Here is a 26,879-nt window from a genome sequence, read left to right as displayed (position 1 = left end):
ATTTACACCTTTATTCATGGACTTGCCTGGATTATCTCTGAAAGGACCCTCAAGAAACTCGTAATATGACCTTTAGGGAAGGTTAGTGGGTGACAAGGGAAAGTTGTAGACAAGATCGTTGGTTTTCACTGAACCATTTTTTTTTCTCTTTGTACCTTTAGAATATTTAGTTGTATTTGTTAATTATTTAAGAAATTCATGTGTTCAAAATTCCTTCTTTGCACACCAGCCATTCAGATATTTAAAGACAAACTGTGCTCTCATGGTTAGTGAAGGACATGATAATCACTTGTTTTCCAGGAACTCTTACTGAGGCCTCCTACTTGGGTTTGCTCTCTCCACATAAAATGGATCTTACCTATGTTCTATTCCTGTCAACCAGATAAGCTAATAATATATGCCAATGTGTAACAGGGGTGAGAACTTTCTCTAAAAAAATTTGTGCACCATTAGAGAGGCCCATGAGATTTAAGAGTGCCTTAAATCAAAAGCATAACTTTCTCCTCCACAACACATTCCCTAGCTGAAAGGAAGTTAAAATAGTGAGTGCGCTCATGAGTTTGGAAGTGGAGGCAGAGGACTTTCAATTTACATGAAAGTTAGAAAATAAGGAGGAACAAGATGGGGATAGTTGAAGAAGTTTCATGTTTTGAGGCAGAAGCTATCCCTTCTAACAGAAGGGTCTGGGAGGGCTTCAGGGAAAATGTGGCCATTTAGTAAGGCCTTAACCAATAAGTAAGATTGGACTCTGGATAGTGGAGGTAAAGGTGAAAGACGGTGTGGGGATATAGTAGAAACAGTGAGTAGTCTAATTCGGCTTGCAAATGGGATCTGGAAGGGTGGGAGGCGGGGGTGGGGGTGTTGTAGGGTCTAAAGTTTCAGGATGGGCCATTATTGGGGAAGGACTTCAAAGCCCAAGGTTGATCTCTAGCTATGAACCAATGGACAATATTTCACATCCTGAAACTGTCAACTTACAATCACGTTAAAGTAAAACCATTTTTAGCCTAAAAGTTCTGCTTTTTGTAGAGTGCTGTCTGTGTCAGTGGTTCTCAACAGGAGGTGATTTGTCCATCTGGGTCATATGGCAATTTCTACACTTGCTGTTAACCGAAAGCCCAAGAAGCTACTCATTTGGCAATTTCTGTAGTCATTTCTGAGTGTCACAACTGGGGAGTGCTACTGCCATCTAGTGGGTAAAGGCCAGGGATGCTGCCAAACATCCTGCAGTGCACAGGACAGTTCCCTCAGCAAAGAATTAAAGCCTGGTCTGTGTTAACAAGCATAGGTCATAAGAGGGAGGGTAGAAATATAACTGAAATATTCTTTGAAAGTAGCCCAAATAAATTCCCAATAAATTTCCCTGTACACCCCACTCACACCACATTGCAATTACAAACAAAAACCATTCATGTCTTAAAGGCTACATTCCAAGAGTCTTAAGTAGAAAAATTGAGTGGGGTTGTGGGGAGGCATGGTGGCTCATGCCTGTAATCCCAGAACTTTGGGAAGCCAAAGTGGGTAGGACCACCTGAGGTCAGGAGTTCAAGACCAGCCTGGTCAACATGGTGAAACCCCGTCTCTACTAAAAATACAAAAAATTAGCTGGACGTGGTGGCGGGTGCCTGTAATCCCAGCTACTTGGGAGGCTCAGGCAAGAGAATCTCTTGAACTCGGGAGATGGAGGTTGCAGTGAGCTGAGGCTGTGCCATTGCACTCCAGCCAAGGGTAACAAGAGCGAAACCGTCTCAAAAAAAAAAAAAAATTGAGTAGGGGGAGATGTAACAAAGACTATAAGCCAATCATTAAAACATTATTTTATGTCACCAAATATAAAATAAGTCTTTTCAAGTGAAATGAAAAATAAGTCTAAAATAAATTAACATAGATCATTATATGATAAAAAAGCTTCATGCAAATCATCAACACTACTAAGAAAGCTATTTCAGAGTCATCCAATCAATAGACTCTTAGAATCACAGGCCTGACCACACAGGATTAAACTTGAAGGAAATTTGCCATGCAATAATATTAACTACTGATTTATGAGAAACTTCATCTGTTGACACATTATCTCTAAGCCTCACAACAACCTTGAAAAGTAAGAATAGTTATCCCCCCATTTTACAGATGAGGAAACTAAGGCTCAGGGAGGCGGTGACTTGCGAAGTTCACACAGGCCATACAGAGCAAGATTTGGTGGGCCCATCTGATCCCAGGCCCACACTTGTCCACTCTTCTTTGCTACAACTCCTTCTGGAACGAAGTTCCCTTTCTATATATGTCATATTTTCTCAATACGTTGGCACATTCAGATGATTAAAAGACTTTTAATACCATTAGAAATGAGACTGTACAGATGACGTCAATCATAAACTATGAATAAACACCCCATACTCCTTCTGCCACTCACTTACTGTGGGACCTATGCTTTCATGGTCCAGGGATCTGAATTTTCCTACCTGTAAGTGCAAAATAGTGGTCTCACTTGTCCTTTAAACTTTCAGTAAAATGAGGAAATGGATTAGGTTGATTGTACCTGGCTATTTAAGGGCAATCATTTAACTTATTATAAAGGGCAATCATTAACTATAGCTGCAATACTGTTCATGATCTAGTAGTAACATAATAATTAACAAATTCATGTTTTTAATTGCTTATAACTTGCTACAACCTAATTTTCCGCTTTCCATATACCTTTTCTCCTCACCTTAAATTTTTCCTCCAAATTTCATCTTTTTAAGACCCACTTGGGAGGATTCCTCCTCCACGAATTACTCCCTCATTCCTCTCAATTCTTTGTCACAATTAATCTTTCTTCTGTGTTTCCACTGGATTTGCTTGTACTTCTCTTTATCTTTCATTTCTCTTGTCTGCATATTTTAGTGGTTTATCTTCTGCTAGAGTGGTAGCTCCCTGAAGGTAAGGAAGCAATGACCACTGTGTTCCTTCCGGGTGATTCCTGACTTCCTGTTTGTGAGTTTGTGATGACATTTTATCTTGAATGGGCCAGAATGAAAGAAAGAAAGAAAAAGAAAGGGGAGAGGGGAATGATCAGCAAAGTAGTGGGCCTTTCCTAGAGATAAATTTATTTTATTTAAAAGACTGTTCTTTATTCAGAATTGCTATTCTTCCTTGGTTTGGTTACTAGAATGCCATTTCTTTTATGAAATGATGACCATAATAGATGACTTTTCCCTTTCACAATCTGAGTTTAAAAGATGGCACCACCACCCACCATTGAGGAGTATTCTATAAAATACTTCACCAGTACTCTTCAAAATTATCAAGATTATGAAAAACAAGGAAAGAGTGAGAAACTGTCACAAATGGAAGAAACCAAGGAGACATGATGACATGGATCCAAGACCAAAATTGAATATTCATAGAAAAACTGGTGAAAGCCACATAAGTGATATACTTTAGTGAATGGCAATGTATATACATTGGTTTCTTAGTCTTGGTAAATGTTCCAAGGTTATGTAATATGTTAATGCAGCAGAAGTTGGGTGGAGTCTCCATACTATCTTTACAATTGTTATGTAAGCTTAAAAATTACTCCAAAATTTAATGTTTATTTTAAAAAGACTAAGGAAGATAAAACATTGGCAACCCTCTCTCAGATCTCTTTATTATAAAATGTTTTATTGCTTCTTGATGTCCAAAATCCTGGGGCCTGGGGCCCAGTAATATCAAGTACAATGATCACATTCACTAAAAGTTTGAGAAATTAAATTTACAGTGAATTGAATCAGGGAATCATTATAATAATGTACCCATAAAAAGGTGTCAGCTGCTTAATGAAATTTTAACAAAATATTAAAAGGAAAATTGGCATAAGTCTCTCAGATCTATCCCTCCTTAAGACCCCTGTGAGTCCCAAACCTGCCTAAGACCATATGTACAAACAAGTGTTTTCAGGCACTTCATTCTTAGGTGTCTGCCTTAACAACTTTTAACTGGAGACTGTACTGAGCAGAAGAACTTCCCTGTACACCACAACACAGTGATCCCTTAATGACTACACGGCAGCCTGCCACAGTGACACACAGTCTTTAAGCAGAGAAGCCATGCATGTACTACAAGACATATTTAGTAATCGGTGGATCTATTGGCAAAACAGATCTGGTTTGGTGAGGTTTGATTTTAGGAAAAAAATGAGCATACATAATTTGTGTCAGCAGAGGGCTCTCTTAAGCAACAATAGTTCTGACTACCCATTTTTCTCCCTTGGGTACAGAGAGAACACTTGGGTATGTGGAAATTTGGATAGTTATAGAAGTTAGCAAGCCATTCCCTTCAGGCCCCTTCAGTATAACATGGAAATTAAAACAATGGAAATGAACATCTTGAGCACCGTTTACCAGATGTAGGTGGTGCCAGTTAAGAAGTTGGGCTGCTGATTACATGGGGACCCAGGAGTAGCTTGTCGGAAGAGATTCCTTAAAACGTTTATTCCTGTCTGGGTTTGAAGGAGAAGGGGCATTCCTGGTCCTGGGGTCCTAGAAGCAGCCAGAAGTTTCTGAGGGAGTTTGCAATTCAGCTCTCTTGAATAGCTAGGTTTGGGAATACGATTATTATGAACCTTGATGTCCATGTCAGAAATTTCAATCAGAGTGAAAGAAAAAAATAGGTTTGGGAGACTTGAGAATGGGAACAACATAAAAAAAGAGACAAATAAGTTAGTTGTTCTTTTCTTTGTAGTTAGATGTTAGGTAGAACTCTTTGATATCCACACCAAAGAAGGATTTAATGATCAACTCATCTCAGGATCCTGTGGCTTTGGGATCTTCCATAAACCTCCTCCCTTCACTCAGAAATTATGAGGCCTATTTTCAGCTTTGTGTATATTAGCAGTAGGACCCTTTCTTTGCCTGAGATAGCCAGTTTGCCTGAAGCCATTGAAGTTGGCAAAGTCCTCCTGTTACCTGTATGAAATCCCTGCAGTTCTGGCTCCTATTGCAATTGTCATGGGATTTCTCCTCTGAGACAAGCCCTGTTCTCCCAGCACGAACATGATAGACAGTATGCCGTCAGCATTTGTGAGGCAACATGGGGGTCGGGGGCGAAAATAGTTTTATGCTCCAGGACAGAAAATGTTGGTTTAGATCCTTGTTCTGCTATTATTAACTGTAACTTTAATCTCACTAAGCCATGATGTTTTCATCAATTATATATAGGTGATCACATATTTCCAGGATCAGAAGCTTTGTAAATGTTGAAATGCTATGCAAATATAAGATGCTATTCATCCATCCATCCGTCGATTGATCCATTCATTCATTCATTCAACAAATCTTCAGTACCAGCTATATGCTAGGCACCATTGTAGCCAAGTTAAAAAAGTCCCTGCCTTCATGGGGCTTACATTCTCTTAATGAAGACAAACAATAAATGAATAACAAATAATTACATAATATAGTGTCCCATAGTGGAAAAGCTAGGAAGAAGAAACAAATCATGGTAGGAGGATAAAGAATTGACTGATAAACTAGACCAGATGGGCTGGTTGGAGGTGGCCTTTCTTAAGCAGTAACATTTTAATAGAGGCCTGAGTGAAGTGAGGAGGTGAACCATGAGAATATTGGGGGTGGGGAGCTATTCCAAGAAGCATGAGTGAGGATCCATGAATGGGATCTCTGCCCATGGAGTTGTGGTGGCTGTGCCAAATTCTAGAGCTTCCTCGACACCTGTTAATGGCCAGGCGCTTTGCATACATTACTCACTTAGTCCTTACCATACTTGGAGAGCTCGCCTCCCAGGTCCATTCTGTACATGAGGAGACTGAGCCTCCAAGAAGTGAAGGGACTTCACCCTGCATGCCAAACCTGGTAAATGGCAAACCCAAGGTTTGCACCACAGCCCCAAAGCTTGAGTAGTTTTTGGAGACAGGGCCACACCTTCAGGGGACAGGGTGGAGTGAGTCTCAGAAGCACTGGTATTTCTGCAGGATGGTGGCAGGGAAATGTCAAGGCAGGACCTGGTAGAGGTTGACAATACTTGGATTTGTCCATTGGACGAATACCTGAACCGTGTTGGTTATCTTTTTCTTTTTGTTAAAACCACCTTTTGGAACTTGTAAAAGTGCTTATGTGGGGTTGGGATTGGGTGAGTCAATTTAGTGGGATGATTTTCCAGGTTTCTACTCGAGTCATGAAAACATTTTTGTAAAATAACTTGAGTCCTTAATTGTATGGATTCAAACATCCTTGAAGACCAGTTAGCAGCTTCTATTATGCAATATGTTCCTTGCTGGCATCTCTCATCAGCCATGACCTCAACTCATGTTTTGTTTTGTTTTTCTCTTTTTCCTACCAAGCCACTAGTAGACAAAAATAAAAAATAAAAAAGCCACCATTTTAAAGCAAATGGAAATTAAAGGAAAACATAGTTTTCCCTATAATATAAACGTTTTGCTTTGAAGAAGAGGTCTTGCATCTTATTCTTAAACACTGAATGAGGTACTACTCAGACTCTGCCTTCTCAATACCAGTCAGAAAGAAACAACAAACTATATTATCTCATGCGTTGTAATTCTTCAGAATTAATTTATAGCTCCTCGAGGTACACCTTTCCTAAACTTCACATAGCAAGTGACACTTTTCTTTCATCACTATCGTGTGTTTTCTCCTTCTGCCCCCAGACACAAACACACAAGGAAATAAGAACTGACAAGGAAGCAAAACTATTTAGTAAAGACCCATGTAAAGAACTAGAAGGAGGAAAAGAGGAAGCAGGGCAAAGAAGCATGTCAAGTGCTTTAAGAAAACACCTGTTTCAGATTACAAATTTCTTACTTAATTAGACACATGCAACTCTTGAGTTTAAACATAACACTCACAATTTGTCAGCCACCCACGGCAATTCTCCAGGAGTTTGTGATTATGTAATGCCCTAAAAAATCATCTGGATTGTGTCAACTCTCAGAAGTACTGCTTCAGTTTTTTAAAAACTCCTCTATAGACATCAATTTATATGTGGGGTCCCAGTCTAGCATTTATACTACTTAGCAAATAAATAAATAAATAAAAGATTATAATAAATAAAAGGTCAGTGGTTTCCTTGGTTTCTGATTTTTCCCCCCAAAGGCTGAAAGTATGGTTTTCTTTCTTTCTTTCTTTCTTTTTTTTTTTTGCTTTAAGTAGTAAAAAGTAGGCATTTTGTATTCAATAAAACTTCATTGACCAGATTTCTCTAATTCAGGTTTTATGATATTTAGGATAGGAGCAATGAGGTTTAATTGTATAACCAGGGAAAGGAACATCCACACTGCAAAAGCAAAGGAAAGGGGGGATAACTGTTTACTGAATCTTTTTTAAAAAGTGTTGAAATTGCTTCCTAGAATCAAATTTGGAAAAAAAAAAAAATCTTGGTTCCCACTTAGATTTTCATCTTCAAATGAGTCATACTCACCACAATTTACTTTTTAAAGTTGCTTGACATATTTTTAGACAATTAGCAACCTGAAAGCCCTTAGACTTGGATAATTGAAAAATATTTGGGAATGGAAAAGAATATGATTTGAAAGGGACTCCTTCGAGAACCCAAAGGGGAGCTTCAACCCAAACAATGGAGATTGCCAGTAAAGAAAATCTGGAAGCTTTTGTTTGTCGCCTTACATTTTTAAGCTTTGTATTGGATCCTAAATGCTTTGTTCCTATTCTGACATAAGCGCTGTCTGTAAAAATTGCAGGTTTTTTCCGCACAGTAACACATGTGAAAGTTGGAGCTGCATTGTCCTACATGTAATATGGAGTTACTCTTCTGATTCTCTCTGTTTTCCCTTGGGTCTCACTGCCTTCCTATCCAGCTCCGGTTCACTTAACCAGGGAACAAGATATTCATCAGCGTCTATGTAAAAATAAACTATCCCACCTACTTTCAGCCGCCGATTAGCGGCAGCATCTTCGTTTTTTTCCAAAATAAAAAAATAAAGTTGTTTCCATTGAATAAAAGTCAATTATTGCATAAAATTCAAACTAATGGAAAAGTGGAAAGAAGCATGTCTGAAATTCTACTATCCGGAGATGACCACTGTTCACATTATGATGTATGTTCATCCAGGTTGTTTCCATTATATAAAAGACAATTATGGCAGAAAATTCAAACTATTGGAAAAGTGGAAAGAAGCATAGCTGAAATTCTACTATCTGGAAGATGACTACTGTTCACATTGTGATGTATGTTCATCCGGGCACCTCCATGAATACTAACACAACTGGATATAATTTTATTTAAATGAGTCCATTTAAATACATTGTTTCATTTGTCCCCTTTAAACAGAATTGCTGTTCTATAATCTGCTTTTTCAATTAAATAATCTTTCATTTTATTCTGTGTCAATAAGTAAAGATCTAGATCACTTTTTAACAGTTGCATAATATTCTCTTATATGGCTACTCCGTAATTTAGTTGGTGCTACTTATTAACCCATCATCCAGAATGTCCCTGTCTTTTACTATTACAGTAAATGTTGCAGAGAATAGAGTTGTGCAGAAAACCTTGTATTTTTGTCTCCTTAGATTTAAATCTCAGAAGCGTACTATTTGCATTTAAATCCTTCATCCATTTGGAATATGTTTTTGTATATAGTGTGGGATTACTGTCTTTTCTCATATGGTCATTTGTTCCAATATCATTCACTGGAAAATACATCCTTTCCCCCCTGGTTTGAAATTGCTGCTATCATATATTTATTTCCCATACAAATGGGTCTCTCCTATCCCTGTGCCAATGTTGCATTGTGGCCATTACCATAGCAAGTTCCCAGATGGGGGTATTAGACTTCAAACCTAGAACCTCTAATTTTTGTAGCCATCTGCCTGTGACCTGCTGGGGTAAAGGTCCTGCCTAGGTTATTCTGTTCACAGTACACCTCAATGATATTGTTCTGCAGGATGAAACATGGAGAGTTCTCATGTCAGCCAGCCCTGATTTGCACTGTATTAAGTGCTCTATAAATATTTTGTTTCAAGAACTGGCATCCAATAAAGTTAGCTTATGAAGAGTTTATTATAAACCTACAATATAAAATGTCAACAGCATGACAGTAGCAAGGGTTTTATTGCTTTTGGTTTAGGTATTAGGAAGCATAATAAATAATCTCTTGTTCTCCCAGACTGAATTCTCAACCAATTGAGAAGATAAAGGAGTAAGAAAGATGGCAGACAAAAATACCTTTATTTCTGATAAAGCTGATATTGGAGAAGGTGGCTTATATCTGCAGGCAGGTGGGCTTCTGAATATTGCACCTGAAAATAAGGCAGACTTACTCAGATCTCACCAGCTGTGCTAGACCCCTGTAGGCTACCACCACAGGTGCTAGTCCTCTCATAAAGGCAAGGAGAGAAAGAGGATACTTGCTTTCTATGGATAGGCTAACTATCAAGAGGAGGGAGAGAGGAGGGGGCTCGGCTCTGCAAACTCAATTTCTACTTTCAAATCTACCAATCCTACTTACTATATGTCTTCCTTGTGAGAATATAAGCTTCATGAAGACAAGTACTGTGTTTGTCTTCTCCACTTTTTTAACTTCCAGCACTGTACTTAGGACATTGTAGGACGTCAGTGAGTATTTGTTCAATGAATGTTGTTAGCGCACTTACCTACTCAATATATTATTTTAAAATTATTGTATTATACGTTTTATATCTGTGAATTGATATCTTATTATTATGTCCTAAATACACAAAAGTATAGGGCAAATTAATAAATAACCATTGCCATTTGTGATTTTTAAAACAACTTTTGGAATTTTCGTATAAAAAAAGACTAGTTAGGTCTACTTTTTATGCCTTAGGATAAAGCAAAAACAGACTACAAAAACAATCTGGCTTTGACATATTCGATGAGTGCTTGTATAGAGAAAATAACAATTTTGTTTGTGTAAAACAGCAATATCTGATGTATATACTGAGAACTTCATAAATATTTTCTCTGCTCTTGCCTCCTGTGCATTTTCTTTTGTTTTTCTTTCTTCTTTAAATCTTATATTTCCACTCTGTTTGTGTGTGTTTGTGGATTTAGGGATTCGTTGGTAAAAAGCATTACTTATTCTGATTTAAATTAGGTCTGGCTGCATAATTACGAGAGATGTTGGGATTGTAGTCAAAGACTACATTTTTTGGTTCACTCATTTAATAATGGTTAATAAAATTTTAAAGTAAAATATCCAAGACTAAAAAGGATAAACACATTGTTTTAAAGAAAACGTTTAGATAGCTAATGTACAAATATTCATCCAATAATGATAATGTAAATGTTAGAACTTATTTCCCTTAAGCTTAAGTTGGGGAGCCACACGTGCTTTGCAGATAAATGTGGTTTTGCACATGCCTTTCAGAACTGTTTAGGCTGATTGGTATTTCTTGCAGGAGTTACAGATAAATTTTCCCAAATGCATACAAAATGGATGTCGAATCCAAATAGATTATACAAAAAGAGCCCATGTCCTGACACACATTTTAAGCTTTAAATGCTAAATTATATATTTCAAATAACAATGTTACCATGTGCCTGAGGTAATTTAAAATTCTTGCAAATTATTTGGTATCTTTTAATCTTTATTTGCTAGAGTAATCACAATAGCCTTAAAATGAGAATTTTAGGGTTCCTTGATTTTTCCCTTTAGTAGAATAATAAAATGAGAAGGGTTTAATTTTCTTCTGCTTTTTAGAGTTGATATGAGTCTTGTTCTACCAAAATGTACTGTGATTGCAGAAAGTCCTGGGAAGATTTTTCTATCCACACAAAATGCCTACCATAGTTGACTACTGATTTTCAAATTCATTCTATCTAAATCTGTGCTGTCAAGTAGAATTTTCTGTAAAGATGGAAATGTTCTATAATCTGCACTATCCTATATGGTAGCCATTAGTTAGATGGGGCTTTTGAGCACCCAAAATGTGGCAGGTGCACCTGAGGTGCTAAATTTTAAACTTTATTAATTTTTTGTTTATTTGTTTGTTTGTTTGTTTGTTTTGAGATGAAGTCTTGCTCTTATAGCCCAGTCTGGAGTGCAATGGCGCAATCTTGGCTCACTGCAACCTCCACCTCCCGGGTTCAAGCGATTCTCCTGCCTCAGCCTTCTTAGTAAATGGGATTACAGGCACCTACAACCACGCCTGGCTAATTTTTTTGTGTTTTTAGTAGAGACAGGGTTTCACCATGTTCGCCAGGTCTTGAACGCCTGACCTCAGGCGATCTGCCTGCCTCAGCCTCCCAGAGTGCTGGGATTACAGGTATAAGCCACCGTGTCCAGCCAATTTTATTTAATTTTAATTAATTTAAACTTAAATAACTACATGTGGCTACTCTATTGGACAGCATAGAATGTCTTTCCACTTTTAGATTTAGTATAGACATGTCCCTGGAAAAGTTGACTTTAATTTATATGAATTCATTTAACATATTTTATGAGCATTTATTGAACACCTAGAGAGTTTATGTGCTTGGTGTCAGAAATACTTTTCTTTTGGATTTCCCGAGGCAGCTTTTTGGGGAAGGTGTGGCAACCTCACATATGTCATCCCACACACTTGTGTGAACAAGTCTTGGTAACAAGGACTCTGCTGGTTCAAAAGGAACTGGCTTTCTTTCACCCTGATCTCCAGGGCCCACCATGGCAGGGCCATCATCTGCTGGGCTGAAGGGTGAGTAGGGTCTCCTTTCACTCAGCTGTGAGCTTTGGCAGGTTCAGGCCTTTATCTGCTAGGAGGAAGGGGCACCTAGGTGAAATTCTCTCAAAGACATAAGGGTTAATGTGGCCCTGTCACAGAGATTCTTTCTTTCGGTTTACTCCACTTAGTTGCTCCTGACACTTTCCTCAACAAATTTTCAGTGGTAAAAGCAAACACCTCTTCACAGCTACACAATACCTACTTTTTCCAGCTTTATTGAGGTACAGTTGACAAATAAAATTGTTTATATTCAAGGTGTATAATGTGATGATTTGGTGTGTCTATGTGTTGTGGAATGATTACCACAATCAAGCCAAGGTATCCATTGTCTCACAGTTACTTATTTTCGTGGTGAGAGCACAGAAGATCTCTCAGCAAATTTTAAGTGTACAAGACATTACTATTAATTCTAGTCACTCCGCTGTGCTTTAGGTCTTCAGAACATATTCATCTTGTCACTGAAAGTTTGTATCCCTTAATCAACATCTTCCCATGTTCCCTACCTCCTGACCCCTGGTAGCTCCCCTTCTACTCTGTTTATGTGAGATCATGCAGTATTTGTCCCTCTGTGTCTGGCTTATTTCACTTAACATAGTATCCTCCAGGTTCATCCGTGTTGCTGAAAATGGCAAGATTTCTTTCCTTTTTAAGGGTTAATAGTACTCCATTGTGTATATGTGCCACATTATCTATTTATTGTTCAACAGATACTTTAGTTATTTCCATATCTTGGCTATTATGAATATGCTGCAATGAACATGGGAGTATAAAATAACTCTTTGAGATAGTGATTTTATTTTGTTTGGATATATACCCAGGATGAAATTGCTGTGTCATCTAGGAGTTCTAGTTTTCATCTTTCCAGGAACCTCCATATTCTTTTCCATAATGGCTATACTAATTTATCATCCCATCAACAATGTATAAGGATTCCCTTTTCTCCACATCCTCACCAACACTTGTTATCTTTTGACTTTTTGTTAATAGCTGTCCTAACAGAAATGAGATGATATCTCATTGTAGCTTTCGTTTGCATTTTTCTGGTGATGTTGAGTACCTTTTCATATACCTGTTGGTCATTTGTATGTCTTCCTTGGAAAAGTGTCTATTCAAGTCCTTTGGCTATTTTTTTTTTCTTTTACCAAAAACTGTTGAGACTATTCCAAGTAATGGCTATTTTTCTTTTTAATGAAAAGGAACTCATGGAATGGGAGATAGTGTTTGCGAGCTATATTATCTAATAAGGGATTAAGTTCCAAAACATACAAGGAACTCATACAAGTCAGTAGGAATAATTAAATAATAACCCAGTTTAAAAAATGGGCAAAGGATCTACTTTTTTTTCTGTTTGTTTTTCAAAGGTATCCTACCTTCTGGAAGGGGGCAGCATGGCCCATGAAGACTTCTGTGGACACACTGGTAAACTGAACCCAGGAGATTTGCAGGTATGGCCAAGGACAAGGAATTGCTGGTGGTTTAATGGTCTCTGGGTGTACATGCTTGATCCTGCCCACTTCCAGTACATTCAACCTTTCCACATTCTCTCTGTTATATTCTTGACTACTCCCTTTCTACAGATCCTTTCACTTAGCCTGGGAACCACACAGGTCTCTGATGTTCTTATTTCACACTTTCCTTTGCCCCCAATCACTTTTTAGTCCCCACCTAGTCTTTTTCTTACATTTCTCAAAAGAGTAATCAGGAGTGATATCCCAACTTCCTTATCTTCCATTTGTTTTATACTCACTGAAATCAGAGTTGACTTCTCAGTAGCCCCCTTCCAAACCTTTGCTGAAGCTATTCAGGTAATGATCACTTGTGATGTCTCAATTGCCAAATTCAGTAATTGTTTTAGTCCTCATCTTTCTAAACCTCTTTGCTGCATTTGAGACAATTTGTTATTTATCTTCCCACTCATTTGCAGGGTTAGGCATTATCACTGAAGACAATGACCTCGAGCCCTCCATCATCTAGTCTTGCCTGAGATATGTTACAATTTAAATCACCCAAAATACTTGGGTCATATTTGCCAGTTTTGTAAGTTAGAACTCTATACCAGGTACTTTCTGGGATTATATATATGTTTTGAGGAATGATAAATTCACATATTTGAATCATAATATTTCAATGAAAGTGAAATTTAAAGACAAAAAAGCAAAATAACAAAGTCGTGGTGAAAAGTCAATAGTAACCTCTCACTGGAGCAGAACATGAAACGAAGACTGCTTGCAAAGGTAGATATGATAACTGGAAATGTCCTGATCATGGAAGTGGTGACTTCTGCCGTCTGTAACATGGAGCTGCCTAGCAGCCATGTGTGTGAGGCATTGGTCAACACTTCTACCACTATAACTTCACATTGATTAGGATGATGATTGCGTAGTGTCTTTCAGTTTATTCAGAGTTTTCATATGCATGATCTCTTTGTGATAAGTATTACCATTACTATTATTATTATTGTTATTATTTTGAGACAGGGCCTCACTCTGTTTCTCAGGCAGTAGTGTAATGGTGTGTTCATGGTTTATTGCAGCCTCGACCTCCCCAGCTCAAGCAATCCTCCCACCTTAGCCTCCCTAGTAGGTGGGACCACAAGTGTACAACACCGCACCTGGCTAATTTTATTTTTTTGTAGAGACAGGGTCTCGTTATGTTATCTAGGCTGGTCTCAAACTCCGAGGCTCAAGCAATCTGCCTGCCTTGGCCTCCCAAAGTGCTGGGGTTACAGGCATGAGCCACTGTACCCAGCCCAAAGAAGTGTAATATTATTCTTATCTCATTTTTTCAAATGAGGAAATTGGGATTTAAAGATTTTTTTTTTTTTTTTTTGAGACAGAGTTTCGCTCTTGTTACCCAGGCTGGAGTGCAATGGCGCGATCTCTGCTCACCGCAACCTCCACCTCCTGGGTTCAGGCAATTCTCCTGCCTCAGCCTCCTGAGTAGCTGGGATTACAGGCATGCGCCACCATGCCCAGCTAATTTTTTGTATTTTTAGTAGAGACAGGGTTTCACCATGTTGACCAGGATGGTCTCGATCTCTTGACCTCGTGATCCACCCGCCTCGGCCTCCCAAAGTGCTGGGATTACAGGCGTGAGCCACTGCGCCCGGCCTTAAAGATGTTTTTAAAAGCAGATGCCCATGGCCTCAGAGCTAGTAAATGATGAGGATGGAAAGAGAGACCTGTTCTCCCCTTCCAAATCTAATATGTGGGCCATTTTAAGTAAGGTATTGCCAAATTAGCTCATATCTAAAGAGGTAACCAAGGTATTGAAAACATGAAGAAATGAACTGTTAAGGGAAAAGGAAAATGCTTAAAAATGGGAGGATATCTTTGAGGGACAACAATAGCTGTCATTAGACAGAAGAAATGCAGCATAAGAGGGTGTTTAGGTGTACCTTATACTGCATTAGAGCGGGGTCAACACATTTTTTCTGTAAAGGGCAAATGGGCTTTGGGGGGCCATATGGTCTCTGTTGCCGCTACCAGACTCTGTCATTGCAGCATGAAAACAGACATAGATAGTATTCAATGAATGGGCATGGCCATGTGCCAATAAACCATTACAAAAACAGGTGGCAGATTAGATTGGGCCATCAGACTGTAGTTTGCCAACTCCTACATTAGAAGGTTTAACAAGCCTTTTCAAATGGGAGTAGAGGGACATCTAGACTTCGTGGAAGAAAAAAATCTTTAAAGTATGCATTGGCCTTTTTTTAGATCCTTCAACTAATAATGTTCATTCTTGTCTCAGAGTCTTTTTCACATGCTGATACCTTTCTGTGGAATCTTCTTCCTCTTCCCCTTCCCCTGGCTAATTCTTACTCCTTGTTTGGATCTTCATGTGCCACAGAACACTGTCATTCTTCAAAGTGCCAAGCACAATTATAATGGCAATAATTATGCATGCCTTTGTTTGTCTAAGGATTTTTCCCCTGACGAGGGCTGTGTGGAAGATGCTGTTGATGGCCTTCCTCATATCCCCTAGGCCCAATTGTGAGTTCAGGTGGTGACAGTCCCTGCATGTGCACAGGACCATCTCAAGTGCTGCTAATCTGTCTGAGGGCTTTCTCCAGCCCATGTATTGGGCAGACCATATGTGTCAGTGATTTAACAGTCCCATGGGAACTCTTGGTCAGTGAAGGATGGGAATTGGAGTCTAAATACCCTAGCTTCCTGTCTTCTCCATACAACAATTTGAATGTACCTATATGGTTCCCAGTGGGATTGAATTCCGGATGTCCACAGATGTAACCTTCTCATTAATAACTCTTTTTGGCATTCTCTCTTGCCTGTCTCACTCTTCCCTACCCTCTCACTTGTGCTTTTGGCATCACTTTCCAAATAAACAACCTGCACATGTCTTTGTCTCAGGAACTTCTGTGGGAGAACTCAAACTAAGACAGGTAGGAAATGCATCTATGATGTTCATACCTTCATCCCCAGATTCTGAGATTTAGTCTTTGGGGCTAGCCCCTAATCTTCTCTTAATAAAGAAATGAACAAACCCTTGAAGAATCTGCACAACAGTGGAGGCAATAATTATTTCTCTAAGTAGTGAGGGTTCCATTACTGGAACTGAGCAAGTAGAGACACAAGTTAACTACCCACAGTATAGTGGATACTGGGGACCTCCAAATATATCTTTAGGTCCACAGATTTATCCTCCAGTGTCTGGGAACACTGGCTGCTGATGGCTCACAGCTGCTTCCCTCCCTAGGAACTGACCTCTGCAGCAGGAAATTGCCTTTCCGGAAATTGTGCTTTCTACTTGGGGATGGCCTACAGTCAATGATTTGCTGATATGGGGATATGAAAACTTGGCCATACTGTCTCAAGTTGAAACAATTCTGAGGGTTCTTTTCAACTCTAGAACTCTCTGTTGGATTGGCGAAAGCCTCTGTAGTAACTGCATTACTGGTCGGCTTCTCCCCCAGCCCAGTCCTGCTTTTTTCACTTCTCAAGTTGTACCTCCTGGGAACACAGCCCAGTATACTATCTTCCTGCAACTCCCCATCTTAGAGCTTAATCTAAGACTCAATGATGTCAAAGGGAAGATTCTTCCACTTGTAGGAATTCCAGTTCCGACATGTTGACTTCAAATGAGGAAGCACAGGAAGCATTTGCAAAATTGGAAAGGGCCCCAGCAATTGTCACTGATGTTTATTATTCCTCTCAATACCCGGGGGCTCTGACAGCAGCACCTGTAAGATGCCTCACTTAGTGATGGTGTTGTAATCGTTCCACCTGTAGACTGATTAAGAGCTTGGTTACTTTCCTTCTTGTTGGTTTGGTATTTGCAGTGGATGACCGCAGGCCGGGGCATTCTGCACGCCGAGATGCCTTGCTCAGAGGAGCCAGCCCATGGCCTACAACTGTGGGTTAATTTGAGGAGCTCGGAGAAAATGGTGGAGCCTCAGTACCAGGAACTGAAAAGTGAACAAATCCCTAAACCCAGTAAGGATGGCGTGACAGTTGCTGTCATTTCTGGAGAAGCTCTGGGAATAAAGGTAAGCCAGGCTATTTTGTCTATTAAACCTGAGGCGTGCAGTGACATAAGACTGGCCCCTTCTGGGTTGTCAGCTCTCACTAGGTTTACCAAAATTCATGTCCCATGGGATTGGACTTGATTCGTAAGTGTCAGAGTAAGTGCAACCTAAGATAACCTAGAAATTTTTGCTGCATACAAACTCGTAGAGTTAGGAAAATTACAAGAAAGCAAGATCATATAAAGTTTGGTCAGAGAGCAATTTTCAAAGTGTGTCTTAATATATGTGCTGATTTAGTCTAATTCCTTTCCCTTATAGTGCAATTTTATGCTTTAAGTTATAGCTGCTTAGTACTGCAGGATTGCTACCTTTGAGAAACAACCAACAAGCAAGACCAAACTCCACAAAGATTTATATAAATTACTTATGCCCAGCTTAGTAATATAAGGAAAGCACACTACTACATTCCAGAAAGTATTTTTAAATTTTAACTTGACAATTTGTCTAACCCATACATGACATGCCCTTTACATGTTTTTCAACTGGGACTTTATACTATTTGGGTTTAGAGTTTCATCCTTTTGATCAAATAAATCAATTTAGGCTAAAGATTATGGATATATTTGTGGGAGGAAAGGGGTGTGGCAAATGCTGAGTTAATTGCACACCAGAACTGCTCCTGGGGAGAATAAGATTCCTCATACCAATCAATTTGAGGTAATGGCAAGCTGGGTAGTGTGCTCTCTTAGGTGGAGTTTCCCAGAAGCAGACCCTGAGATGAGGATTCCCATGCAAGTGATTTTTAAGTAAGTGTTACAAGGAGAACAGTAGAACGAATCAGGTTGAGGTAGGGGAGGAAGTGAAGCAAGGCTGCCATCTCGGGCAAAGTCTTGAAGAGGGTGGCTTTAGCTTTATCCTGCAAGGGACTTTAGAAGATCAACATGCCTCAGAGATGTCCGACCCCATCCCTGGCAAGGGAGCTGGGCTTTCATGCTCCTTTACCCAATGGCCATTGATTATGGCCATTAACTTTGAGGTGGAGGCACAGAAATGGTTAAAGGGATCTGAGGGGATCTGGAAGAAGCCTTGACATCAGGTACTACACATGGCACATCGCACTGAGGGCATCAAGATAATGGGAGTTACTTTGCCATTTTCCCAGGGACAACCAGCACTTAAAGCTATTTAAAACTAACTTGTGTAAATTTTAATTTTTTGATGTGCACCATCAGGGATAATGGTTTGGCAGTGGCTGCTAACCAACCACTCAATGGGATTCATGGGATGGTTAATAGATTGCTCATGGTTATTGGTTGGGACTTACCAGTTTTTGTATTTCCTGAACTATAACCAAAGTTTTGTTTTTGTTTTAACCTATACCCTGCCTAGGTATATGGATTGTTTTGTTGTGTGTTTCTAGTGCAAACAAAGTAATTGAACAACAAAAAATGAAAGTTCACAAAATTAAGCATATCTGACTGCTGTCCACATCCCTGGCAGACCTATTGCTTATTTTGCCATTGGAAAAAACCCTTTGTTATGTTTATGTGACTCGTTTCTGTTTTGCCAAACGTTGGTCAATGAGTGCCCTTTTCAGCTGTTTGTAAAGAGTTTCCTTCCCTTAAGCTCTGCAGAAGAGGGTTAAGAGCCTTTGAGGACTTCCAGGTGTAGCAGCAAAAGATGTTGTTGGGTATAGTATCAGGCAGAGCTAAAGGGAGCTGAATTAATACATATATGAAGCCACTCACTCTGTCTAACATGGTGTTTTCCTTTCCTGTTTCCAGGACCCTGAAGTTTTAGGGACATACCTTTAGGGGATACTGAGATGGATAGTAGAGGGCAAGAAGCTCCCCTCTGCTTCAACCAAAACACAAGACTTTGCCCGATTTTGTATATTGTAATTGTCCATAAGATTTGATTTAGAAAAAGAGTTGAGCTGTTGGCAGCTCAAAAGAGAAATCAGACCAGTGATTTAATAGATTAGCAATGCCAGTGATATCATGAATCCTTAGAGTTTACAACTACTTCTCATTTATAGAAATCATAAGGCAATTTAAGGTTTAAGCCAGTAAAGGACTTTCAAACAGCAGACCATGTGGTTTTGTAATCACAACCAAGGATTAGAGACCAGAGGTAATGTTTTTACTTTGTAAAATAGTGTAATTATCTGCCAGCTTCTATTATTTCTTTTTGTTAAGTAAATCTCTGGAGTGAATTATATTCTCCTAAGTAAATGATCAGTCTTTCTTATGAGTGCATTTTGATAAAAAGGCCTCTTGGAACCGTGGGCAGCATTATTTTGGATTTCAAGAGGCAGTGTGGTGCAGTGGTTACCAGCATGGACTCTGGAGACAGAATGCCTGGGTTAGAATCCCTACCATGAACTAGCTGTGTGGCCTTGGGCAAGCCTGTTAACTTCTCTGTACCTCAGTGTCTCATCTATAAAATAGGGTTTTTTGTGAAGATTAAGTGACTTTTTGTACATTAAACTCTCAGAATAGTGCCAGACACATTGTAAGCACCACATAAGTGGCAGTTATTATTTTGATTACTTTTTGATAACTTGAACAGGAGCTGGGCTGAGATTTATGTCTGCCATCTAAGCTAAAAGGATTTGCTGTGATTTGAGAAAGGTTATTAACCTGCACTCAAGAAAGAACACCAGTGAGAGTCATATTAAAGATGGAGAGCAACTGGCCATTTCTTTGTGGGTCTCATAAGAAACAGTTTTGCACATCTGAAGCCATAATATCTGATCAACAAGTAATAACTGGGTCTTACAGTCTAGACCTACCATAAAAAGAAACTGAAGATTGTTTTGCATCAGGAAGATAATTTTAAGTTAAATTACAAGGTGAGGCTGAGAACATATCTTTCAAGAGATTAATGTGTTTATAGCCAGTACAGCATCAACAACAACTTCCATCTCTGCAACTAAAATATCTGGAAAATGGAGTTAGTGACCATTCCAGCATTTCTTTAACTTTAACATTCAGGTGAATTACCTGAGGGTCTTGTTAAAATGAAGAGTGATTCAGTACATCTGAGGTGGGATCTAAGAGTCTACATTTCTAACAGGCTCCCAGGTGATGCCAGTACTGTGGTCTAAGGACCACTCTTTATAACTTCCATAATGGGCATGGGATCCAAGACACAGAAGTTTACCCATCTTGAGGAATCATTTGATTAAGCTCCTATAGAAGATGTCAAATGATCTAGTACTGTGGATTTTGGCAAATCTTATTTAGCTTTTCTGGAACTCAGTCCCGACAGCCACAAAAAAGGTGAGGGGGTGTATTGTATAGGATACTGTTGCTTTTATGAGCAGCAGAAGTGTCTTTTTGATACTACCAAGGGTAGCAGTATGCCTGTTTCCCAGGCTGTATGTGTCTGAGCATTTATTCAGCCCTTGGAAAACCAAGGCAGAACAAGATTCTGCTAGGACAGTATGGTCTAAAGTGAAGGGTGAACAGGGTGAAAAGATTAAAATGGGATAGTTTGAATGGTTCCTGTCACTTTTGAAAGGTCAAAATCACATGTTTATTTCATGAGGGTATGAAATTCTCCAAACCCCATTCCATCCTTATCAGCCAACCAATCAGCAATATTTATTGCCAGCTGTCTTTGGAACACAATTCTTTTTCCAAAAACCTGCCTCTACTTGTGTCCTGCTGCTCTAAATGTTGTCAGAAGCAAACCTTGAGGAGGCCTCAGCCCCACTGGGGTTAGAGAAAGGCAATCTGGAACCAGATGGCCTTGGTTCAAGGCCAGCTCACCAATGACTCACTCTGAAGAAGTCACTTAAGATTGCTGTGCCTCAGTTTTCTCATCTGTAAAATGGAGATTATAATGACCCAGCTCAGAGGGTTGCTGGGAGGATTAAGTTGGCTATTACTTGTAAAGACTTGGGTGCAGAGTAAGCCCTCTATAAGTGGTTGCTATTTTCACTTCCATACAAAATATTGGGGCAGTTTTCGTGTGGCCTACAAATGTAACCAAAATCATCTTTTTTCTGATGGGCAGTCTGTATATTCATGTGTTGGATGATAACCAAATTTTAAAAATTTTAATTTTCAAGAAAGTTTACTAAACGTCTCATCGAATTCACTCAGATCTTACCACTGTGGACTTAGCACCAGAAACAATGCCTGAGACATAAAAGATGATCAATAAATATTTTCAAATGAATAAATGAAATTATTAAAATATACATGGATACTAGAAAAAGAGAAATGAAGGTAAAGTAGTAAGAAGATAGACAATATAGGGATTAAGAATGATTGAAATAAGTTTAAAACGAGCTTATTAAAAAGTTAAGAGAACAGTAAAATTAGCTAAGTTATATCTTAAAATAAACTGTTTAAGGGATTAGGAAGTAAGGAAATAAAAACCAGATTGATTTTTTTTCTTTAAATGTGGACTGTTTTGCAGGACCCAAATTGTTCTTGCAGGTTTTTTCAAGCAGTGACAATAATGGTGAACAGAGGTTCAGAGGCTTGTGGTTCCCCTTTGGAGGCTACAGGCAGGTGTCTTCTTGTCTGCTTTAGCTTTTTCCATGTGACTTTTTAGGGCACGGCTTGAGCTTCAGAATAGCGGATATACTTACCAGTTTTCTAGGCATTTCTTGTGGGTATCTCCCCTCCCTTGACGTGGTTTAGCTCTACGAGCGTTGGAAGACCCCATGTCCCTAGGGCAGTTCTCTCCTAGGCAACAAGGAACCTGCCCACTAATCAGCCTGTGTTGGTTGTGGGTTGACAAGTAATTTATAATCAAGCCTGTAATAATCCCCAGTGATTTGAAGAGCTGATGGAGTCTCCTCGCTACAACCAGCCACTGGTGAACATGCACATTTTTTCCTATACCAGAACTAGAGAGAAATAGCTGCCCATGACATTCTCCAGGTTTTGTTTTCATCCAAGAAACTTTTAGGGGCCGGATGTTATTTGAAACACTTGATCACCACAATGCAATTTTGTCAGTATTCCTTCTACCTTAACTTGATTAAAAATATATTTTATGTGGCTTTTAGGGAAATACTTCTATAGTACATCCAAATGGCAGTGGTTTTTGGGCAATCAGAATACTGGAAGGTAAACTTAAAACAGTTTTGCATCTTAGTAAACTCAGAACATTTTCTGTTTCGGGGAAATTTGACTTCTTTGATTATATTGGGCACATTTAAGGAGCTCTTCCCTCACCTCCCTTCCTGCATTTTCTCCTGTCCACTGTTTGAGGTGGAGAGAGCTGGGCTTTTCCCACAGGAGGCCGCTCTTTTCTTCTCAAGCTCCAGAGAACAATATTTCAAAATAGCTTTAAAAAAAAAACCTGTTAAATCCTGGAAACAGGTAACATATACACACACTTTTTTTTTTCCTTTGAAATATTTCAGCAAGTTCATGGATCTGGCTCGAAAAAAAAAATAGCAGATATTCTCCTCATGGCAGAGAGCGTGAGAGGGGCACTGGGTTTCTGACAAAGGGAGCTTCAGTAAACAGGCTCCAGCTGTCCCAGAGAGCAAGCAAAGGGCAAACAACACTTTCTTGGGAAGGAATTCTCCCTTCCAAAGATCTCTCTTTTAGTTTATTGTATTTATAAGTCAGAGCACTCTGTGATCATTTAAAAACTGGATATTTAACAAATGTTCCCTTTGGGGTGAGGGTAGCGGGGATACGGATGGACCTGAAACTTGTCTTTTAATTTTTACTTTTGAAAGACAGAAAAGCTTACATATGTAAAATATCAGGTTAAACTAGAAAAGAAAAAAGAAACAAGTCTTAAAAAACAAATAGAAACAAGTGAAGAAGCTAAAATTGGTATAAATATATTGGCAACATAGCCACACAGAGAAAACATTTATTTGAAGGGCTTTTAAACATGATTTCCTGGCTGGACATTTTAGTGGGATATATTCTAAAGACAAAAAGAACAGCAAAAATACTTTAAACTTTACTCTCTACTTTTTGTTGTTAGTGTTGGTTTATAATTTTATAACAAGTTAATGTATGTGATGAAATAATACAAAGGAGTACATTTGTTAATGTTTCTAGAAATCAAGATTTTCAGTATAAGAAAAATGGATACAAATATCAAAGAGCTAAGAAAAATGCTGTAACATTCAATGTTAAATTCAACATTAAATAGACATTTTAAAACTGTGGATGGCCATTATTTCCTTGAGGCAGTTTCTGGAAATAATATGATTTGATCATTTTAGGAGTACAAGATTTTTATGATGCAATTTATATTTCTTTCTTATAATAACTCCATTCTCCACCAATTATTTCCATTGATTTTTTTATGGTTCATATTTAATTAAATGCTATGAGAGGTGCTTTAAAAAGTTCCACCTAAAAAATTTGTAATCACTCTATTGAATTCTGGCTAAATTCCCCTTTTAAGACATTCAATAACTATATTTTAATGGAGAGATAGGGGGAGAAAGTAAAGGAAATATCCACATAAACCAGAAAGTTTCCTGGTCTCTTTTTGACACAGGACAAGGGAGGAAGCAGAATATTTGCGGAGAAAATTCTGCAAAATACTGAAAAAAGGAGTTGAGGATTTCCCCATCTTCATCTCCTTGTTTCTATGCACCAAGGTCCAATCCAGGTCCCCTCTCTTTGGCGCAGCCTTCTCGGCTGCCCTGGCCAACAAGCATCTCAACCTCTGCCCAGATCCACACAGCCATTCCATCTTCATAACGAATGAGATATTTGGGCCGATGGCATTTAATTTACATGTCCCATTTCTCTGTGATTCCTATTAGGCACCTGCTGTGTGCACATCATGCAGTTCCCTGGAGATACAATGTTGATAAGATACAACCACTGTCCTCAAAAATGCTCACAGTCTAGGTGGGGAGAGAAACCAGCAAACAGCAGAAGTATCATGTGACACAGGAAACATGAAAACAGCAGTATGTGAAAATCTCATGACACTCCAGAATAGGGAGAATCAGTTCCGCTTGTGTGCATGGAGCAAGGGAAGGAAAGGAAGATTGGGCAGGGATCACGTCTTGTAATGGCTTGTATAATGACTTGAATAGTAAGAGTGCAGTAACTAGGCGTCCTGATGCAGGCTGCATGGGCAACCAGATACTTGTGGAGTTGTGGCAGGGCAAGAGGAAGGAAATGATGCAAAATATTAGGATGGAGAAAAACCCAAGTTTGTCTACTTCTGGATTTTGCCTAAGGCTGACGTTTGTTGTATGCATATTCTTGCATCTTTCTTTCCCAAGATTTTAAATAGTAGGGCAGGAGGTTAAGGTGCAGTGGCCTCCCCAGCATACTATATGCAGTCCAGCTCATCTCAGGTTTCATGAAGCAGTTCATTCTATGGGACGTGCCTGCCACAGGCCATGTAGCCTGAGCAGATGATCAGCAACATTCCACAGACAAGTGCAAAACTTGGCTTGGATTCGCTGTTGAGAATAGGCAAAATTGGGTCTGTTAGTCTTGTTTAGTAAATAGGAAGACACCAAAGAAATGTACCCAGCAACTTCAAAGAACTTGTCCTGTGGTAGGCAGCCATAGTTGGCACTTCATTTGCAGTTAGGAATGTGCAAATAAACAGTGGTCAGGATCTACTCAAATCAGCTGTACAAAAGCTTGCTCTTGCCCAGGATAGCCCACTCACCCCAGAAATACCATTCTTGGTGTGCAGAAAGGGTGCCAGATGTTCTTATTCATTCAAGATGTCCCTGCTGACCTAATCTCTAGGAATTACATTCCATTGGTGGCGACAAGCCCTCTCCTGCCAGTGAATGAAGAGTGGATAGGTGCACTTTTAAACCAGAAGTAACACCCTGTGGCATTCATACATTGTTGGCCCTAGTGATTAGGATTGTAACTTAGCAGGGTAATTTAGACTAAGAGCATAATAAAATCTATTTAAAAACCCAAGGTATCACCTTCAGTAAAGGTTAGTGGTCACTTTAGCATATTATTGTAATCACTTCTATGGACATCAAGAGTTGTCCTTTTAGAATATAGTATGTCTTTTCCCAGGAACACATTACATATTTTTTCTAACCACAGAAAAAAATAACAGGGCAGCTTCAGAGAGCTGTCTTGAGGCTCTTGCATGTTGCATTAAAAGCTGAGCTCTTATGGATATAAATGAAGTGGATGTCAGTATTTTTAAAACTGGGATCAGCATATATAAAGCTATGCTGTTGATAGCTGCAAACACAGTAGTTTATTTTGACTAAAGCAGAAATCCTTGGGATCATGTAGCTTTTGAATAATTTGATCAAAATCACACTCAAATGTGTTCAGCAAATTCAGGTTCAGATAAAATTCTGATTACTGGAAGCATTAGAAGTTTATAGTATGTAAATTATATCTCAATAAATCTGTTTTGGAAGAGAATTCTACTCTGTGGATAGGTATAGGTACTTCAAGATAGCCAAGTATTTAGACATTTCAACTCATATGAGCTCTAAATAATTGATAGCAACTATTAAAGGAATAGCATGTTCTGGTCTTAAAATCACAGAGAATCATTTTTGCCATCCATTGCAGATCCAGGGACTGTTCAGTATTCCTTTGTCTTAGTAAGATGAGGTGAAGTAACTGATACTATAGCTCAGTTGAGCAAACATGCACTGAGGGCCAGCTGTGTGCAAGACCCTATAGAGGTATGAGGGGAAAAGGTGAAAAGATCAGGGAGCTGGAGGGATGCAATTGAAGGGACAGACATATCAACTGATAACATGAGTTTACTGTGGTGAGTCAGCACACTAGAAAATATGGCAGGCTAATGGGAAAGCAGAGGAGGAGGCTTAGCCCAATCTGGGGTCCAAGAAAAGCAGGCCTAAGTCTAAAGAGAAAACCGACCTGGCGAAGAAAGGTGGAATGTCTAGAGCAAGCTTGTTCAACTCGCGGCCCAGGACGGCTTTGAATGTGGCCCAACACAAATTCGTAAGCTGTCTTAAAACATTATGAGATTTTTGTTTGCGATTTTTTTTTTTTTTTTAGCTCATCAGCTATCATTAGCGTTAGTGTATTTTATGTGTGGCCCAAGGCAATTCTTCTTCATGTGGCCCAGGGAATCCATCTTGGCCACCCCTGGTCTAGATAGTGCAGAAGGAGACAGCATGAGTGTGAAACAGTGTTCAGCAGCATAAATTAATGCTTTAAGAAGGCCTTCAAAACACACAGTCATTTTTGTAAGTATGAAAATTAGAAAAGTTCTTGTTTCTCCTATGTAAAATTTGTCTGGTAATTTATATGTGTCTGTCTCTCTTAGTTTTTTTAAACTTTTCAAGTTTATTCTCTTTTGTCTTTAGAAGTATCGAATATACTGATGACATTTCACCTGGGCTAGTTGCTCTTTTGCATTCTTTGCCTTTTACCTCCCTCCCCAAGCCAACAAAACTAAAACAGAATTCCGCAAACACAATGCTCTCACAATGCCATCTATTGGAGTATTTTGTATTGAGAATATGGCTGTTATGTTTGAAATACAATATGGACTGATTAAGGTCTGGCTCCTCCAGGTTTGTTGAGGAATAAAACAATGAAAATTTACCTCTTTTTCATAAAACCTTAAAGCCCCCTTGCTCTCTTTGTTTTCATATAGATGATCATTTTTAACATTATGGAAGGAAACCATGATGGTCATAATTTTTCTACCCTAGATCAACTATAAATAGCAATTAGAGAAATTTAAATGCCACTTTTTAAAGGAAGCCATTTTGAAGTCCAGAACAA

General features: G+C 39.0%; 1 protein-coding gene across 2 annotated transcripts in view; it reads left to right on the top strand.

The window, feature by feature from the left end:
- The window catches only part of PIR (pirin), a 120,340-nt gene that overhangs the window by 33,846 nt on the left and 59,615 nt on the right, over nt 1–26,879 (top strand). For both annotated transcript variants that reach the window (XM_017512373.2, XM_017512372.2), the window contains exons 5-6: nt 13,040–13,123; nt 16,981–17,187. In XM_017512373.2, coding sequence (XP_017367862.1) covers nt 13,040–13,123; nt 16,981–17,187 — 291 coding nt within the window. The remainder of the gene's footprint in view (nt 1–13,039; nt 13,124–16,980; nt 17,188–26,879) is intronic.

Source organism: Cebus imitator, unplaced genomic scaffold (assembly GCF_001604975.1).
Source record: "Cebus imitator isolate Cc_AM_T3 unplaced genomic scaffold, Cebus_imitator-1.0 Scaffold471, whole genome shotgun sequence".
Lineage (NCBI taxonomy): Eukaryota > Metazoa > Chordata > Mammalia > Primates > Cebidae > Cebus > Cebus imitator.
This window is presented reverse-complemented; position numbering and strand designations above follow the sequence as displayed.